The 20385-nt window shown below is 39.5% G+C and overlaps 1 protein-coding gene across 1 annotated transcript in view; it reads left to right on the top strand.

Moving 5' to 3' along the window:
* The window catches only part of pkn1b (protein kinase N1b), an 85314-nt gene that overhangs the window by 56330 nt on the left and 8599 nt on the right, over positions 1-20385 (top strand). Inside the window, exons 11-19 of the mRNA XM_062990889.1 lie at positions 1190-1265; positions 4142-4259; positions 5353-5428; positions 7919-7995; positions 10155-10227; positions 12265-12350; positions 12447-12623; positions 14595-14657; positions 15081-15157. Of these exons, the coding sequence (XP_062846959.1) occupies positions 1190-1265; positions 4142-4259; positions 5353-5428; positions 7919-7995; positions 10155-10227; positions 12265-12350; positions 12447-12623; positions 14595-14657; positions 15081-15157 (823 nt within the window). The remainder of the gene's footprint in view (positions 1-1189; positions 1266-4141; positions 4260-5352; positions 5429-7918; positions 7996-10154; positions 10228-12264; positions 12351-12446; positions 12624-14594; positions 14658-15080; positions 15158-20385) is intronic.

Below are 20385 nucleotides of genomic sequence, written 5' to 3'. Positions count from 1 at the left end.
CAAAAGTATCTGGATACTGACCATTTTTCAAAAACAAATATTGTTAGAACAAAGTGACCTCTGTGTGATCTTTTTAGCTACATTTTTGAGAAGGCTTCTCACATGACTGTGGGAATCTGTGCCCACTCAGTAGGACAAAACAGATTCCAGTACATTTCAAAAAACAGTATCCACTATATTTTTTTATTCATTCACTGTTTTATCACCACTTATTTTATTCAGGTGGGTACAAATCACAGGGTGAAAGGAAGGAACCACCCTAGACACAGGGCAAACACACACACGCAGTCACCTAGGGGCAATTTTAGTAGCTCCAATTAACCAGACTGCACATCTTTGAACTGTGGGAGGAAACCGGAGCTCCCGGAGGAAACCCACACAGACACGGAGTACAAACTCCACACAGAAAGGACCCAGACCGCTCCACAATCAATCAAACCCAGGACCTTCTTGTTGTTTATAATTTATTATCACACCTTTTTTACCAGACCAGGTTTAATTTATGATTAAATAAATGTAAATAATGTCTAAATGATCTGATAGAAATATGGTTCGGTGTTGCCTCCGGTTGGCTGGGCGTCATCTAGCGGGCATAATTGGCAGTGCCTGCAGCAGATACCAATTGGCCACCGTATCTGCAGGGTGGGGGTCGGACTATGTGTGGGTTGGTCTTCATACGCTTTGTGTAAGGACGCTGACTGGAGGAAGAGACACCTGTGCAAAAAACAGGGGCGAAAAAAGGAGGGCTGTACACGTGTCGGAAGAGGCGTGTACAGCGATGTGCTCTCCTCGGATGCAATGTGGTATCTCTGGTAGCAGCGGAAGACAAAATTGAGTGCGCTAAATGGGGAGAAAATGCATTTAAAAAAAAAGAAATGTGGTAGCTTAGTTGTTAAGGTACTCATCTAGTAATCCGATGATTGCTGGTTCAAGCCCAGCCATCACGTTGCCAATGTTGGGCCCCTGAGCAAGGCCCTTAACCCTTAATTACTCTAATTGTATACCATCATAATTGTAAGTCGCTTTGAATAAAAGGCGTCTACTAAAAATGCTGCAAATGTAATGTTAAAATGTCTGTCTAGACACCTGAGCACGTTTATTAAGAGAGGTGTCCACATACTTTTGTTCGTAGTGTCTATCATATAGAGAAAATGCAGAAGGTGTAAGCAGGCTCTGTGTTGTGTTTCAGATTACGTTTTTTAATCCTGTAATAGAAAGAGGTCCCAGGCTTCAGCGCCAAAAGAAGGTCTTCTCCAAACAGCAGGGTGAGACGCACATCTGCACTTACAGTATAAACTCGACCTTCTCCACAGCAGCCACTGATTTGTCGCTTTTTTAAGTCCAACAGTGAATCTCTATGCTACGGAGCTCCTTTAGGGGTCACTAACGAGAGAAAATACACTATATTGCCAAAAGTATTCACTCGCCCATCCAAATCATTGAATTCAGGTGTTCCAATCACTTCCATGGCCACAGGTGTATAAAACCAAGCACCTAGGCATGCAGACTGCTTCTACAAACATTAGTGAAAGAATGGGTCGCTCTCAGGAGCTCAGTGAATTCCAGCGTGGTACCGTGATAGGATGCCACCTGTGCAACAAGTTCAGTCATAAAATTTCCTCACTACTAAATATTTCACAGTCAACTCTCAGTGGTATTATAACAAAGTGGAAGCGATTGGGAACTACAGCAACTCAGCCACGAAGTGGTAGGCCACGTAAAATGACAGCAGGGTCAGTGGATGCTGAGGCGCATAGTGCGCAGAGGTCACCAACTTTCTGCAGAGTCGATCACTACAGACCTCCAAACTTCATGTGGCCTTCAGATTATCTGAAGAACAGTGTGTAGAGAGCTTCATGGAATGGGTTTCCATGGCCGAGCAGCTGCATCCAAGCCTTACATCACCAAGCGCAATGCACAGCGTTGGATGCAGTGGTGTAAAGCACGCCAACACTGGACTCTAGAGCAGTGGAGACGTGTTCTCTGGAATGACGAATCACGCTTCTCTGTCTGGCAATCCGATGGACGAGTCTGGGTTTGGCGGTTGCCAGGAGAACGGTACTTGTCTGACTGTATTGTGCCGAGTGTAAAGTTTGGTGGAGGGGGGATTATGGTGTGGGGTTGCTTTTTAGGAGCTTGGCTCGGCCCCTTAGTTCCAGTGAAAGGAACGCTTAATGCTTCAGCATACCAAGAGATTTTGGACTTTGTGGGAACAGTTTGGGGATGGCAGTGCACAAAGCAGGGTCCATAAAGACGTGGATGAGCGAGTCTTGTGTGGAAGAACTTGACTGGCCTGTACAGAGTCCTGACCTCAACCCGATAGAACATCTTTGGGATGAATTAGAGCAGAGACTGCGAGCCAGGCCTTCTCGTCCAACATCAGTGTCTGACCTCACAAATGCGCTTCTGGAAGAATGGTCAAGAATTCCCATAAACACACTCCTAAACCTTGTGGAAAGCCTTCCCAGAAGAGTTGAAGCTGTTATAGCTGCAAAGGGTGGGTCAACATCATATTAAACTCTTTAGATTAAGAATGGGATCTCGCTCAAGTTCATATGCGTGTGAAGGCAGACGAGCGAATACTTTTGGAAATATAGTGTATTTGAAGAGCAAAATCTGTACCCATGGTTTAGTAATCCGTACTCTCAGTTTATAAACTGTACCCACGGATTTGTAAACTCTACCCTCAACTTAGCAAACTGGATACCCCTGCACTAATCATATCATTCTTTTTAAAACATTTTACCTAGGTTGGCATGGTGGTTATAGCAAACTAACGTTAACAAATACATAAGCAATAATAAATTTAAATATACGGTATTATACACTGAAATCTTAGAAGAACCAGCTGGTTATGAAGGTCACAGATTTTAAATCTGAGAGTACGATTTGCAAAACCATTAACACTGTTTTGCTAAGGGGCTTCTTACTATGTTAAACAGTGTAATCTGCATCCACAAAGTCTGTTTGGACACGTTGTTGTCTTCGTGGAAGGAATTATGTTGGGTGTGTTTACTGTTAGGCTGCATTCACATGATAAGCTCCACGCAGGCTATAGAATCGATTTCCTATGGAGTGGGACGGTGCGGCTTACTTTGCCATGCTACTACAGCTTACACAGTCATGCACTGTGAGGATTCAGAGCTTTGCTGCTCTGTTTTTACAGCTTGCCGCTGAGCTTTTTAAAGCACCACCGTTGAGACAAATTGTTTATATGATGCAGTTAGAAGTAAAGCGTAGACATCATAGAGAGATACTGACTTTTACTGTGTCCCCAAAACCCTGAACTGTTTAATTTAACTTTAAAAAGGTACCATGACGTTGTGATAAGGGGTTTACATTTGCAGTCACACATTTACTAATCATAAAATAGCTTGTCTTGGCTTCGTATTTCTTTAATTGTATTTAATTTGTCCTTTAATTGGTGAAACACTAAAGTTTAATAAACCCATTTCCATTTGTTGCTTTTTTTATCTTCTCATGTCTCCAAATAATGAAAACTTCCCGAGCTTTCTAGGATACATTTCATGCAAAACTACATTGCCCATAATATCAATTAATATTGTTGATATTGTGCATTATTTTTTAGTTCAAGTATCGTATGAAAGGCTTAAACCAGGGATGTCTAAACTATGACGCACGGGCCATTTGCGGCTTGTTACCATTTTTGAAACGGCTTGTGAGGTATTTTAGAAATAAAGTCGTCCCGCTACTAAGAAGGTTTTAAAAACTACTGCTTAAACTGTTTGAACTCCGGGTGTCGCTATCATATAAAACAAATCTAAAATGCTCCCCGTCTTCTTTCCACCGACGTTACACCTACATTAATGTTCCTGAGCTTTAGATAATTAATTACTCAAATGAAAATGTAGTGTAATTGTTAGTAATCACATAGGTCTGTTATATTTTTATTTGTTTTATGACAAAAGAGTTTGTTACCTGTGTTTGCATATTTTTTACTCCCATCTGGTCCCCAACAAGAAAATTTTGGACACCTCTGGCGTAAATTCCGCAGTAAGCAGCAATTTGTTTTGTGGTGAACGAAGCACAAAATGCTAATCATGTGAATGCAGCTTCAGAGCATGTAGTCTGTTGAAATAAATTGAATTTTAAGATGTATAAACTAATGCTATTATTTCAGGTAAAGCGTTTTTGAGGGCTAAGCAGATGAACGTGGATATTGCCACCTGGGTCCGTTTGCTGAAGAATGCCATCCCGACCAGCAGCTTCTCACACAACTCTCACACACATAACACAGGGTGAGGCTGGCTCACGTGTATACACCGACCAGGCATAACATTATGACCGCTGATGGGTGAAGTGAATAACACTGATTATCTCTTCATCACGGCACCTGTTAGCGGGTGGGATATATTGTTAGTGGGTGGGATATAATAAACATTTTATCCTCAAAGTTGATGTGTTAGAAGCAGGAAAAATGCGAGTTTGACAAGAGCCAAATTGTGATGGCTAGACGACTAGAGCATCTCCAAAACTGCAACTCTTGTGGGGTGTTCCCGGTCTGCAGTGGTCAGTATCTATCAAAGTGGTCCGGGTTGCACCCTGCCACTGAGGTGCCTGCAAGAATTGAAAATGCACCGAATTTGCAGGATGCTTAACCAAGGTAGAACAACACTGTTAGATATTTACAGTGTCCATATACTTATGGTGCTGGACGTTTTGACCGTTAAGCTGAGCATACCATTTTACAACCTGTTCCTGCATGTAAAGCTAACCACAGAGCTCTTCTGATCTGGTTCTGTTATCTGTGTCTATATAAGCTCCTGTAGTACTCCTGTACTCCTGTAGAATAAACAAAGGCATCTCAAACTCTGACCTCGTCTCTTGTCTGAGTACTTTCCCCGTTCTGGATTCACAGAGTTCTTCCTCTCCTGATCTATGTCTACAGAAGGGACGTCTGTGTAGGTACTTTAGGCTGCAACTAACAAATACTGTGGCTAAAAAGTCACAAATGAAAGGTCCCAGGGCCTTTGTGTCCTTTGTAAATGTTTACAGACTGATAAATACCCAGACTAAGGAATTTCTTTTGTCTGCGACCTCGTGTGCTGCTTGTTTGAGAGTTTTTAGCTAGCTCACATTGCTAAAGAGCTCATTAAGCCTGGGTGTGTCTAAGTATAATGACACCAATTTTTTTATTAATTTGGTTCTTTGGGTAAGTAAGTGACTATGGAGGCGAATAGTTTTAATTCTGGGTTACACAGTTGGTGTTTTTTTGTCTTGTCATTCTGTTGTATTAAATTTAAAGATCTGATACATTAGGTGTGAAAATGTTTAAACAATAAGAAAATTGTATGTGTGAATACATACATATAATATCATTTTGTATTACAGATTGAGCTCAGAAGACAAGATAAATATGGACTGTGCTTCTCCACGATCAGACAGCCAAAGGAAAGAGGCAGAGATGGTAAATCAATTATTTAATATCATCAGATCAAATAAGTCGTCGAAAAGAAGCAAACATTTTTGAAAGGATGGCAAATGGAAAGTCTGGGTGGAGATGGAGATATTTGATGCTCTTTTGTTGAACCAGCAGTGGGAAGCGAGGCAATATTAGACGAGGCCCTGTGGGATTAGACCGGAGAGAGAAAAAAAGAGGGAACACTCAGTAAATCCCAGCAGTTTTCTCTACAGAACTCCATTAGATGACACTAAGTAACACTTTACCCAGCAGTAGAGCACACTACACTACAGTTGAGCACATTACACTACTACATTACTGCAGGACTCCTGCAGGACCCAGCCCCTAAAGTGAATGATTTGGAAAGCTCTGTATAGGAGAAGATGGTCGACCTGCCGTGAGTGGTGGCAAAAGCGTTATTGTGGAAAAGTCCTGCAAAATAGTTTACTAATTATAATTAAATATCATAAAATTATCATCCTAAATGTATTATTATTATTATTATTATTAATAATTAAAAACTACAATTTCTAACTAGGGATTAACTAGGGATTAATAAAGTAATCAATTATTATTATTAAAATTATTTTAAAAACTGCAATTTCCCTTTTTATTATTATTAAATAAAAACTACCATTTTTAACTAGGGATTAATAAAGTAATCAATTATTATTATGATTATTATTGTTATTATTATTATTATGATTATTATTGTTATTATTATTATTATAAAAAAAAAGCTATTTTCCTTCAGGGATCAATAAAGTAATCAATCAATTATTATTATTATTATTATTATTACTATTATTATTATTATTGTTATTGTTATTGTATTAATATATTTTTATTTTTATTATTTAAAAAATGCAATTTCCCTTCGGGGATCAATAAAGTAATTCATCAATCAATAATAATAATAATAATTATTATTATTATTAATAATAGTAGTAGTAGTAGTATATGGCTTCTTTGTGAAAATGTTTTTTAAAAATACCATCCTAATTGTAATATTATTATTATTATTATTATTTTTAAAAAACCTGCAATTTTCCTTCAGGGATCAATAATTAATCAATTAATTATTATTGTTATTGTTATTATTATTATTTTTATTATTGGTATTATTACTATTTTTATTTTTATTGTTATTATGGGATTTTGTAAAAAATGTTTTATGAACCAATTTCCAAAAAAAACTTGAAACAGTACAATAATGTATTTAAAAAACAGACAGCAATTTATTTACTTAAAAATTCATTTAAAATCAGTTTAAAGACTTTAAAGACTCTTTGTTACATCACCTTCTGTGATTGTTTTAAAAAGATCTTGCTTGAGAAAACAAATTAGTTGCTTAACAGACTTAATGACTGAGGAAATTTTGTCACCTCATATTTATACATTAGTAAAACAGGTCATGGATGATCACCTGGACACTATGTAAAATATAAATAGGAATATTCTTTAGTTTTAGGGTGACTAATAATGACACATGTTTTTTTTTTTAATCCTATTAAAATAATTAGACTTTAATAAAAGATTAGATTCCTTTCATAATTAACCACACTGACGTTTCCCCAGTTTTTTAAATCATAATAATTTTAGACCTGGCTGCATTTAGGCCGTCATCATTCATGCCCAGGTGAAGCACTTCAGTCATTACGTGCTTGTTCTGGTGGACATCCTCTCTGGCTCCAGCCTCCAGTATGAAGTCCATTTGTGCAGGGTAAAAGCAGGATGTGCTCTTACGTTCTGGCCACTGCAGATCTTTCCCCGGTACTACCTGCGGTCATGCTGCCAGGGGAACAGAGACGGATCACAGAAGAGAGACAGATTGAATGGGAGGGGGAGCAGATGGTGCGGTCAGTGGGGTTCGGAAATTTCAGGATTAATTAAAAAGATGATATTTTTGTAGGAAACTTATTAACAGTAACAAGGCAGGGGGAGGGGTGGAGGGAAGATAAAGAGGGGAGAGTTACAATGAACCAAAACCTACAGAAAGTGATGAACTCTGTTTACTGGCAAGGGTTTTCTGAAGTATGTAGTTATTCATTACAGAAGTGTGTCATTTTCAGTAATGTTTTTTTGCCTTGCTATTTATACACAGAGATTTCTTCAGGTTTGCTAAATCTTTTAGTAATTTTATGGACTGTAGATGGTAAAATTCTTACTTTTTTGCAATTGTATGGTAATTTTGATTTGAAAGTGCTGGGCTGTTAGTTACACACTGGTTCTCTGGTTAAGAAACATAACCAGTGCTGATGTTTTCAGACCGGTTTACTGCTTTTAAATTAAACAATTAAAACAATTAACACCCACTTGCTACCTGATCCAAAATCAGGTTTCAGTCTGTAGAATAACCAGACTCACACACTTTTGACTACTGGTGTAAATTCATGTGATTAAAATAATCCAGACACTAAGATCAAAATACAATCCGTATACAAACTGCTGAAAATACTATCTCACCCTTACTTCTGTATTTACTCTTCCTTATAGATGGTAGAAGCGGTCTCTCCCCCTGATTTAGCTCCAGAGCAGCCTGCCAAGCTCAACTCCCACAATTCCCAGTGCAGGTATTCTTCCTACTGTCACACAATATGGAGTTTTCTACGCCAGACCAACACACAGCATGACACACTCATGTATCATATCACACACAGCATGTGTTTTAAAACACATACACACACACATGTACAATATTTTCTTCCTGGCTGTATCCGGAGGTGATAAAGCACACACACACACACACACACACACATACACACACACACACACACACACACACAGCCTGACACAGTTGAATCTGGAATTAAATCATGCTTTATCCTGGTTGGCTTCAGACCCACTGCGACCCTGATTAAGATGAAGAGGCTGCTGAAAATGAATTTATATGAAATTTCGTCTCTCCATCTGCAATATTTATTTGTAATAGTTATTAGTGGAGAAAGTTTTTAAATAAGGGATTATTTATTTTATACAAATACAGTTATATATAATTACAAAGTTCAAAGACATTGTGTTTAAATGTACGAGGGATCCTCAAACAGTTTCCACACTTTTATATTTTGGTTGGAAGCGGTGAGGGTGGGAGGAGGAGTAATCGGTCGTGTCTAAGAGACTGAGAGACGCTTATAGTCCGGATTTAGCTCCATCTGATTTCCACCTTTTTGGACGCTCAAAGAAGATGTAAGGGGAAGAAGATTTTCATGTGATGATAATGTGAAAGCAGTGGTGCATCAGTGGCTACACGCTCAACCAAAAACATTTTTTGCTGATGGAATTAAAAAGTTCTTACGATGCTGGGAAAAATGCATCAAAAGGTGAACATGTAGAATTGATGTCATTTGTTTTTGAAATTCTTAATAAATAGAGTTAAAAAAAAAAGTGCGGAAGCTTTTTAAAGAACCCTTTCGTAATTATATGCACTTGAAGTACACTATATGGACAAAAGTATTGGGACACCCCTTCTAATTATTGAATTCATGCATTTTTGCCACAACAGTTGCTTTCAGGCATAATAAATAAATTATATACAGGAAAGTCTATGCCTCCAACAGTTTAGAGAAGGCCCTTTTCTAATCCAGCATGACTGTGCCCATGTGCACAGAGCCCTGATCTCAACCCCATTAAACAGCTCTGGAATGAACTGGAACATCAACTGAGGTGTTCTTGACTAACATCAGTGTCCAGCTATACAAATGCTCCTTTGACTCAATAGGCACAAATTCCCACTGTTTCAAAGTCTTGTAAGAAGCCTTCTCAGAATAGCAGCTGTTGTTATAGCTGAAAAGATCTCACAGAGGTCACTCTATTTTAATATTGTTTGTGTTAGAAATAGGATATCCAACAAGCTAATGGTCCAAATACTTTTTGATCATATAGTGTAGCAAAGATAAAGGCTATTCTGCTAAAAAGTTTAAAGGTGAACAGGAATACAGTAGAACTGCAATTTAGAACAATTTTGTGTATTTAAATTTTACTTAACTAAAATATTGTGAGCAACTTTAACTTCTTCTTTACTAAATTTTCAAATGCTAAATAAAATGTTTTAGTGAATTAACAATCAAAACGATTACAAAATGTGTTTTAATTACCTAATAATAAATTACCTAATAATAAATCATCAGTCATCAGTCCTAGAGAAGTACAGTTGCAGAAGTGTGCTTTCATAAATAAAAGTGCACATTTCACCTCAGTTGTGTGGACTTTATTGGACTAAATTTACTCACTTACATACTTTCTAAGCCGCTTATCCTAATCAGTGCCATGTCACCCACTTTAAACCTGGCACGGTGGCTTGGTGGGTAGCACTGTCGCCTCACAGCAAGAAGGTCCTGTGTTCTTTCCCAGGTGGAGCTGTCCGGGTCCTTTATGTGTAGTTTGCATGTTCTCCCCGTCTGCGTGGGATTTCTCCGGGAGCTCTGGTTTCCTCCCACAATACAAAGACGTGCAAGTGAGGTGAATTGGAGATACAAAATTGTCCCTTGGGTGTGTGTGATGGACTGGCGCCCGGTCCAGGGTGTTTCTGTGTGCCTTGAGCCCATTGAGAGCTGGGATAGGCTCCAGCACCCACCGCAACCCTGATAGGGATAAGCAGCTTAGACGTGAGTGAGTGAGTGAGTGAGTGAGTGTTAGCGAGGGGGTGACTGAAAAACCCAGGGGTTCACATACTTTTGCCCATATGGTGTACGTTCATCTCTCTCTGTCTCTCTCTCTCTCTGTGTGTGTGTAGGCAGAGCAAGGGTCCACTTTGTTTACAGGATTTTCGACTCGTTGCTGTGCTGGGCCGAGGACATTTTGGCAAGGTACACACTGATCACACCTCAACGTCTTTATTAACACGTATACACACATCGTAAACGTTCACTCTATGAACACATGTATTAGATTTCTGCAGCCTTGTGGTTTAGTTTTTTTCAATTTCTTTTGAAAAAGGTCTTTAATTACCCATGGTTATCCGGGTTCTTCTAAAGTGGCAGTGGTTACTCAGCGGTTAGGGTACTGGACTAGTAATTAAAAGGTAGTCGATTCAATCCTCAACACTGCCAAGTTGCCACTGTTGGGCTCCTGAGCGAGACCATTAATCCTTAATTGCTCATAATGTATTCAGTCACAATGGTAAGTTGCTTTCAATGAAAGTGTCTTCTGACTGCAGCAAATGTAAATGTAAATCTATAAAGGCAAAAATGCTTGCTTTTAAGGCAGTGGTACCTCAGCGGTCAGGGTAATCAGATCTAGTAATCAGAAAGTTGTCGGTTCAAGTCCCACTGTAGCCAGGTTGACATTGTTAAGCTACTGAGCAAAGCCTTTAACCCTGACTTCTTCACACATTTCTAATAAGTCTCAAATTGGTTGAACCATACAAACACATTCACCTTCCTGTCACCAGGCTTATTTGGTCCTTTCATTTTTGCGGGAACAATACTTTTGTTTATACAGTATATTACTTTTATGTAACAGTTACAAATATACAGTTTTATTATAGTGATTAAAACATTTCCATGTGCAATAGTCTTTTTATTTATGCGTAAAGAAACTTATGAAAAAGCATTATGTGTGTAAATTGGAAGTGAATACCTATGAACTACAAGTATATTATATAGTTCTTTTAATTGAATCTACAACCCCAAATCAGAAGTTGGGACAGCATGGAAAATGCTAATAATAAAAAAAACACAGAGTTTTTTACATTTACTTACATACTTACTACATCTACTTTTATTTGATTGCAAACCAGGATGAACCTGAGATATTTGTCTGGTGAACTTCATTTCATTATTATTCGTTATTAATAAACATCCATTCCTGCATTTCTTGAGGGCAGCATATGTTGCTTTAAGATCTCAATGTACTTTTCTGCATTAGTGCTGCCATCACAGAAGTAAATGACCTTTGTCAAGGGCACTGACACTGCCCCATACCATGACAGACCCTGGCTTTTGGACTTGTTGCTGATAACAGTCTGGATGGTCCTTTTCGTCTTTGGTCCGGAGCACAAAGCGTCCATTTTTTCCAAAAACGACCTGGAATGCTTATTTATCTGACAATGATACACGTTTCCACTTTGTGATGGTCCATCCTAGATGCCTCTGAGCCCAGAGAAGTCGACATCACTTCTGGACATGGTTATCATGGTTATCATTTTTGCACAGTAAAGTTTTAAGTGGCATTTGTGCATGTAACTCTGTATTGTAGAGCTTGACAAAGGTTTGCCAAAGTATTCAGTCACCCATGTGGTTATATCAGCTATTGTTGAGTGGTGGTTCTTGATGCAGTGCCGTCTGAGGGATTGAAGATCACGGGTGTTCAGCTTAAGCTTGCGCCCTTGGCCTTTACACACTGAAATTCCTCTCCATTCCTTGAATCGTTTAATGATATGATGCACTGTAGAGGGAGAAATATGCAAATCCCTTACAATCTTTCTTTGAGGTACATTGTACATTTCAATAATTTTCTCACACATTTGTTGGAGATCCAAACTGGAGATCCTCTGATCATCTTCACTCATCAAAGACTCAGCCTTTCCTGGATGCTCCTGTTGAATCAAACCATGATTACAATCACCTGTTGACAACCCCTGTTTGGGATCACATAATCACCTCATTACTAGCCCTAAATTGCACCCGTCCCAACTTTTTTTGGAATGTGTTGCAGGCCTGAAATGCAGGAATGGATGTATTGGTAGTTAATGAAACAATTAAGGTATCTGGCAAATTTCTCATGCTATCTGATGTCTTGCCAAAGAAAGGGTGAAAGATTTGCAGTACCTGGACTGTGATTTAAACACCTGTAGTATAAGTGGTTAATCTTGCATATCATTCATTGTGCTGCACGTGTTTCAGGTCTTATTGTCTGAGCACTCAGGAAATCAGTACGCCATCAAAGCTCTGAAAAAGGGAGACATCATCGCCCGGGATGAAGTGGAAAGGTACTCCTCTATCTACTCTACACCGTAAACTTTCCTGATGACTGCTTATTTACTGTTCTTATTTACTATGATTCTCTCTGTTCTCATCTCCATCAGTCTGATGTGTGAGAAGCGGATCTTTGAGGTGGTGACGGACTCTCATCACCCGTTCCTAGTCAATCTGTTTGCGTGTTTCCAGACCCCAGAACATGTGTGCTTTGTCATGGAGTACACAGCTGGAGGAGACCTGATGATGCACATCCATGCTGATGTCTTCTCTGAACCACGTTCCATGTGAGTGTCTAAAATGCAGAACGTCACATTTTTTCAGTGATTTTTTTCAGGGATCAGGTGACTTTTGCAAAAGTTAACATAAGCTTATTTCCCTCTCATGTTCATATGGTACTTGTTGAGGGTCTTTGGTTGTAATCACACTGAGCGTGTCAGATTATGTGTTTCTAAACCAAAGAATAAAAAATGTGTTTCATGAAGTGAATTTTTTGTGACTGCAAAATCTGTTACTGGAAAATCAAGCTAAATATCGTACAGCATGAAACCAGTTTAAGGGTACTTTATAGAATGAAATATATTTGTGAAATTCCATATGCGTATAATTGTACTGTGTGTGCAGCAAGTCCAGTCGTGAAATTTCCTCTCTACTAAATATTCCACAGTCAACTGTCAGTGGTATTATAACAAAGTGAAAGCGATTGGGAACTACAGCAACTCAGCCACGAAGTGGTAGGCCACGTAAAATGACAGAGCGGGGTCAGCGGATGCTGAGGCGCATAGTGCGCAGAGGTCACCAACTTTCATTGTCATTGTCATTCGCTACAGACCTCCAAACTTCATGTGGCCTTCAGATTAGCTAATGAACAGTGTATAGAGCTTCATGGAATGGGTTTCCATGGCCGAGCAGCTGCATCCAAGCCTAACATCACCAAGCGCAATGCAAAGCGTCGGATGCAGTGGTGTAAAGCACGCCGCCACTGGACTCTAGAGCAGTGGAGACGTGTTCTCTGGAGTGACGAATCACGCTTCTCCGTCTGGCAATCTGATGGACGAGTCTGGGTTTGGCGGTTGCCAGGAGAACGGTACTTGTCTGACTGCATTGTGCCGAGTGTAAAGTTTGGTGGAGGGGGGATTATGGTGTGGGGTTGTTTTTTAGGAGTTGGGCTCGGCCCCTTAGTTCCAGTGAAAGGAACTCTTAATGCTTCAGCATACCAAGACATTTTGGACAATTTCATTCTCCCAACTTTGTGAGAAGAGTTTGGGGATGGCCCCTTGCTGCTCCAACATGACTGCGTACCACTGCACAAAGCAAGGTCCATAAAGACATGGATGAGAGAGTTTGGTGTGGAAGAACTTGACTGGCCTGCAGACTTGACTTGACTGAGTCTTGACCTCAACCTAGTAGAACACCTTTGGGATGAATTAGAGAGGAGACTGCGAGCCAGGCCTTCTCGTCCATCATCAGTGTCTGACCTCACAAATGCGCTTTTGGAAGAATGGTCAAAAATTCCCATAAACACAATCCTAAACCTTGTGGAAAGCCTTCCCAGAAGAGTTGAAGCTGTTATAGCTGCAAAGGGTGGGTCGACATCATATTAAACCCTATGGATTAAGAATGGGATCTCGCTCAAGTTCATATGTGTGTGAAGGCAGACGAGCGAATACTTTTGGCAATATAGTGTATAAGTGCTTCCATAGTGAACATTACCTTACTCTAGTTTAAGTAGACAACAGTTCAAGTATACAAATCTGCTGAAAACAAATAAATAAGAGCATTAGTAAGTACATGTCAGCTTAAGTGCTTAGTAAAGAGGTCATGAAGGTTTTTAATCATCCTTTGAAGACAGTGAGAGATTCAGATGTTCAGACAGAGAAGGAAAGCTCGTCCCACCACTTGGGTGCAAGTACAGAGAAGAGCCTTGATGCTGATGCGAGTCTTCCTTGAGTTCTAGGTGAAGGATCAAGTCGAGTGAGATTAGTGGCACAGAGGTTGCGTGGTCCGGAGCGGGGTTTTATTAGACCTTGAAGGTAGCTTGGGGCTGGTCCATTTTTGGCTTTTAGATTTTAGGCGAGCATCAGTGTTTTAAACTGAACTTAAGAACTGAACTGTTCTTAAGTCATGAGGCAGTGTTTAAAAGATTTACCTGTAGTTGTGTATGTGGGATGTATTTGTTTTCTGTTCATGTCTTGATCATGTTTTGTTGTTGTGTGTGTATGTGTGTATTTTTCTGTGTGTGTGTGTTTGTCCTTCAGGTTCTATTCTGCATGTGTGGTTTTGGGCCTACAGTTCCTTCATGATAATAAGATCGTGTACAGGTAAGAATCACACATGTTATTATCATATTATCAGCCAAAACTGTAAGGTCAAAACTATGCATCATCATAAGGATATTTGTTTAAAAGTATGTGGACATCCCTTGTAACAACTGAGTTTAGGTGTCTAGCCACACCCATTGCTACCAGGTGTAGAAAATCAATAAAAAAAAACTTAATATAGCCCTTTGGGATAAACTGGAACATGGATTGTGAACCAGGCCTCTCTTGTTTAACATTAGTACCTCACCTTACAAATGCAAACAATAGTCTACATAGACACGATCTAAAATCTTGTGCAAAGCCACATACTGTTGTGCATACAGTGTAAACATGCCTGTTTACTGTTGTCCACACACACACACACACACACACATACACACACTTTCACAGTGTACTTTGTAAGGTTGTGTGTGTCATTTTTAGGGATCTGAAGCTGGATAACTTGCTGCTGGACACTGAAGGTTATGTAAAGATTGCTGATTTTGGTCTCTGCAAAGAGGGTACAAACACACATACAGATACAGTTTCACTCTCTATTACAACCATGCGGTATAGTAAGGGAAATATTCATTACTGATTGGCTGGCATGTGTGCATTTATTCATTATAATACGAGGGATCTTCATAAAGTTTCTGCACTTTTATATTTTGGTCAGAAATGGTGAGGGTGGGAGGAGGAGTAATCGATCGTGACTGAGAGACGCTTATAGACTGGGTTTTATTTTTTTGGACGCTCAAAGGAGCTTTAAGAGGAAGAAGATTTTCATGTGATGATGATGTGAAAGCAGCGCTGCATCAGTGGCTACACGCTCAACCAAAAAAATTTTTTGCTGATGGCATTAAGAAGTTGGTACGACACTGGGAAAAATGCATCGGAAGGCGACGATGTAGAAAAGTGATAGGATTTGTTTTTAAAATTCTTAATAAGTAGATTTTTAAAACATGATGAAACCTTTTGAAGAACCCTCATAATTTCTGAAGTAGATGATATCGCAGTACTAAATCACATGTGAGCCGGTTGGAATGTAACCATGAAGATAGAACGTAAATAGCTGTACACATTGGTCACTCAATACAATATAGTACTTTTTTGTCCATGTGTTCAAAAAAGGATAGATCTAACATTGAGTGGGGGAAAAAAATCACTTTTATTTGTATAAACTGTAATAAATTGTGGAAAATTAGGAAATCTTATGTAAACTATGGATTGAATTATTCAGTGTCGCAGAAATTAGGAGAACGCAGCTTGTTATTTCCACATTCATGTATCATGAGTGTAGATGGAACGTACTATATATTTTTATTATTTTTGGCCTCAGATATCTTCAAAGCCTTTCTAAATTTTGTTTTTTTTAAGTATGTTGACATTTATCTACAGTAGACCCTTGACTTACGAATTTAATTGGTTTCAAAGGGCTGTTCTTAAGTCAAAATGTTTGTTAGTTAAACCTATTTTTCCCATAAGAAATAATGTAAATAGAATTAATTTGTGCCAGACCTCCCAAACCCCCGCTTACCTAACCTTTCTAATGTCTTAAATGGTCTTATTTGTTATAAATACAAGTATGTTTTCCCTTAAATCTTAAATTATAGAATAGACATTATTGTAATAAACAATAATAAACAACAATACACAGTAGTACTGTACTGTACATAAAAACATTTTTATAAAATGTATCTACCAGAAACAACAATAACTCTCATATTTCTCTATTATTTCCTTCTTTATTTCAATAGTGTTGTATTTTGTAGGTGTAATTGCACGAAAGAAAGAATACTTTACTCAGCGATTTCCTTCTTCTCTCTCACTCACTGTCCCCTCTGTCTGATACACAATGACACCTACTGGCAGGAGTAATTATACAACAACAAATGTAATAGATTTGTTAATTTTCTCACCACTGCGCTTCCTCTGCACCTTCTTTGGGGACATTTTAATATTGAATTTTACAAAATATAAAGAAAACACCGAAAAAACACCGCCCGCTGTCTGAATGTTTGCTCACTGTATATACAGGGGTTGGACAAAATAACTGAAACACCTGTCATTTTAGTGTGGTAGGTTTCATGGCTAAATTGGACCAGTCTGGTGGCCAATCTTCATTAATTGCACATTGCACCAGTAAGAGCAGAGTGTGAAGGTTCAATTAGCAGGGTAAGAGCACAGTTTTGCTCAAAATATTGCAATGCACACAACATTATGGGTGACATACCAGAGTTCAAAAGAGGACAAATTGTTGGTGCACGTCTTGCTGGCGCATCTGTGACCAAGACAGCAAGTCTTTGTGATGTATCAAGAGCCACGGTATCCAGGGTAATGTCAGCATACCACCAAGAAGGACAAACCACATCCAACAGGATTAACTGTGGACGCAAGAGGAAGCTGTCTGAAAGGGATGTTCGGGTGCTAACCCGGATTGTATCCAAAAAACATAAAACCACGGCTGCCCAAATCACGGCAGAATTAAATGTGCACCTCAACTCTCCTGTTTCCACCAGAACTGTCCGTCGGGAGCTCCACAGGGTCAATATACACGGCCGGGCTGCTATAGCCAAACCTTTGGTCACTCGTGCCAATGCCAAACGTCGGTTTCAATGGTGCAAGGAGCGCAAATCTTGGGCTGTGGACAATGTGAAACATGTATTGTTCTCTGATGAGTCCACCTTTACTGTTTTCCCCACATCCGGGAGAGTTACGGTGTGGAGAAGCCCCAAAGAAGCGTACCACCCAGACTGTTGCATGCCCTGAGTGAAGCATGGGGGTGGATCAGTGATGGTTTGGGCTGCCATATCATGGCATTCCCTTGGCCCAATACTTGTGCTAGATGGGCGCGTCACTGCCAAGGACTACCGAACCATTCTGGAGGACCATGTGCATCCAATGGCGGTGCCGTGTATCAGGATGACAATGCACCAATACACACAGCAAGACTGGTGAAAGATTGGTTTGATGAACATGAAAGTGAAGTTGAACATCTCCCATGGCCTGCACAGTCACCAGATCTAAATATTATTGAGCCACTTTGGGGTGTTTTGGAGAAGCGAGTAAGGAAACGTTTTCCTCCACCAGCATCACGTAGTGACCTGGCCACTATCCTGCAAGAAGAATGGCTTAAAATCCCTCTGACCACTGTGCAGGACTTGTATATGTCATTTCCAAGACGAATTGACGCTGTATTGGCCGCAAAAGGAGGCCCTACACCATACTAATAAATTATTGTGGTCTAAAACCAGGTGTTTCAGTTATTTTGTCCAACCCCTGTATATACAGTGAGCAGACATTCGGACAGCGGACGGTGTTTTTTCGGTGTTTTCTTTATATTTTGTAAAATTCAATATTAAAATGGCCTCAAAGAAGGTGCAGAAAAAGTGTAGTGGTGAGAAAATGAACAAATCTATTATTATTTGTTGTTGTATAATTACTCCTTCCAGTAGCTGTCACTGTGTATCAGACAGAGGGGGCAGTGAGTGTGAGAGAAGAAGGAAAAGTATTCTTTCTTTCATGCAATTACAAAATACAACTCTATTGAATTAAAAAAGGAAATAATAGAGAAATATAAGAGTCATTGTTGTTTCTGGTAGATACATTTTATTAAAAAATATACTTGTATTTAAGACATTAGAAAGGTTAGGTAAGGGGGGGTTTGGGAGGTCTGGCATGGATGAGTTCTATTTACATTATTTCTTATGGGAAAAATAGGTTTAACTAACGAACATTTTAACTTAAGAACAGCCCTTTGGAACCAATTAAATTCGTAAGTCAAGTGTCTACTGTATAGTACTTTTTAGTATAGTTTAATGTATATGAAATCATGTTCAGATACTATTATTTTATTTCTTCATATTTAGTGTTGCTGGTTTCCATTGTGTTAAAATGAGACTGTGAGAAAACAAACTTTGAGCTAAAGATCTACACTTTTTTGTGAAGTATTAAAAACACTTCAGTTTTTTATGTTGTATTTTTGTCATAGTTTTTTTCCCTTTCTATTCTTTTTTCTTTTTCACACATCACACTGTTTTGGACATTTGAAGAGCAGCCATAAGTATAATAAACAATAATAAACAACAATACACAGTAGTACTGTACTGTACATAAAAACATTTTTATAAAATGTATCTACCAGAAACAACAATAACTCTCATATTTCTCTATTATTTCCTTCTTTATTTCAATAGTGTTGTATTTTGTAGGTGTAATTGCACGAAAGAAAGAATACTTTACTCAGCGATTTCCTTCTTCTCTCTCACTCACTGTCCCCTCTGTCTGATACACAATGACACCTACTGGCAGGAGTAATTATACAACAACAAATGTAATAGATTTGTTAATTTTCTCACCACTGCGCTTCCTCTGCACCTTCTTTGGGGACATTTTAATATTGAATTTTACAAAATATAAAGAAAACACCGAAAAAACACCGCCCGCTGTCTGAATGTTTGCTCACTGTATATACAGGGGTTGGACAAAATAACTGAAACACCTGTCATTTTAGTGTGGGAGGTTTCATGGCTAAATTGGACCAGTCTGGTGGCCAATCTTCATTAATTGCACATTGCACCAGTAAGAGCAGAGTGTGAAGGTTCAATTAGCAGGGTAAGAGCACAGTTTTGCTCAAAATATTGCAATGCACACAACATTATGGGTGACATACCAGAGTTCAAAAGAGGACAAATTGTTGGTGCACGTCTTGCTGGCGCATCTGTGACCAAGACAGCAAGTCTTTGTGATGTATCAAGAGCCACGGTATCCAGGGTAATGTCAGCATACCACCAAGAAGGACAAACCACATCCAACAGGATTAACTGTGGACGCAAGAGGAAGCTGTCTGAAAGGGATGTTCGGGTGCTAACCCGGATTGTATCCAAAAAACATAAAACCACGGCTGCCCAAATCACGGCAGAATTAAATGTGCACCTCAACTCTCCTGTTTCCACCAGAACTGTCCGTCGGGAGCTCCACAGGGTCAATATACACGGCCGGGCTGCTATAGCCAAACCTTTGGTCACTCGTGCCAATGCCAAACGTCGGTTTCAATGGTGCAAGGAGCGCAAATCTTGGGCTGTGGACAATGTGAAACATGTATTGTTCTCTGATGAGTCCACCTTTACTGTTTTCCCCACATCCGGGAGAGTTACGGTGTGGAGAAGCCCCAAAGAAGCGTACCACCCAGACTGTTGCATGCCCTGAGTGAAGCATGGGGGTGGATCAGTGATGGTTTGGGCTGCCATATCATGGCATTCCCTTGGCCCAATACTTGTGCTAGATGGGCGCGTCACTGCCAAGGACTACCGAACCATTCTGGAGGACCATGTGCATCCAATGGCGGTGCCGTGTATCAGGATGACAATGCACCAATACACACAGCAAGACTGGTGAAAGATTGGTTTGATGAACATGAAAGTGAAGTTGAACATCTCCCATGGCCTGCACAGTCACCAGATCTAAATATTATTGAGCCACTTTGGGGTGTTTTGGAGAAGCGAGTAAGGAAACGTTTTCCTCCACCAGCATCACGTAGTGACCTGGCCACTATCCTGCAAGAAGAATGGCTTAAAATCCCTCTGACCACTGTGCAGGACTTGTATATGTCATTTCCAAGACGAATTGACGCTGTATTGGCCGCAAAAGGAGGCCCTACACCATACTAATAAATTATTGTGGTCTAAAACCAGGTGTTTCAGTTATTTTGTCCAACCCCTGTATATACAGTGAGCAGACATTCGGACAG

Source organism: Trichomycterus rosablanca, chromosome 2 (genome assembly GCF_030014385.1).
Source record: "Trichomycterus rosablanca isolate fTriRos1 chromosome 2, fTriRos1.hap1, whole genome shotgun sequence".
Classification (NCBI taxonomy): domain Eukaryota; kingdom Metazoa; phylum Chordata; class Actinopteri; order Siluriformes; family Trichomycteridae; genus Trichomycterus; species Trichomycterus rosablanca.
This window is presented reverse-complemented; position numbering and strand designations above follow the sequence as displayed.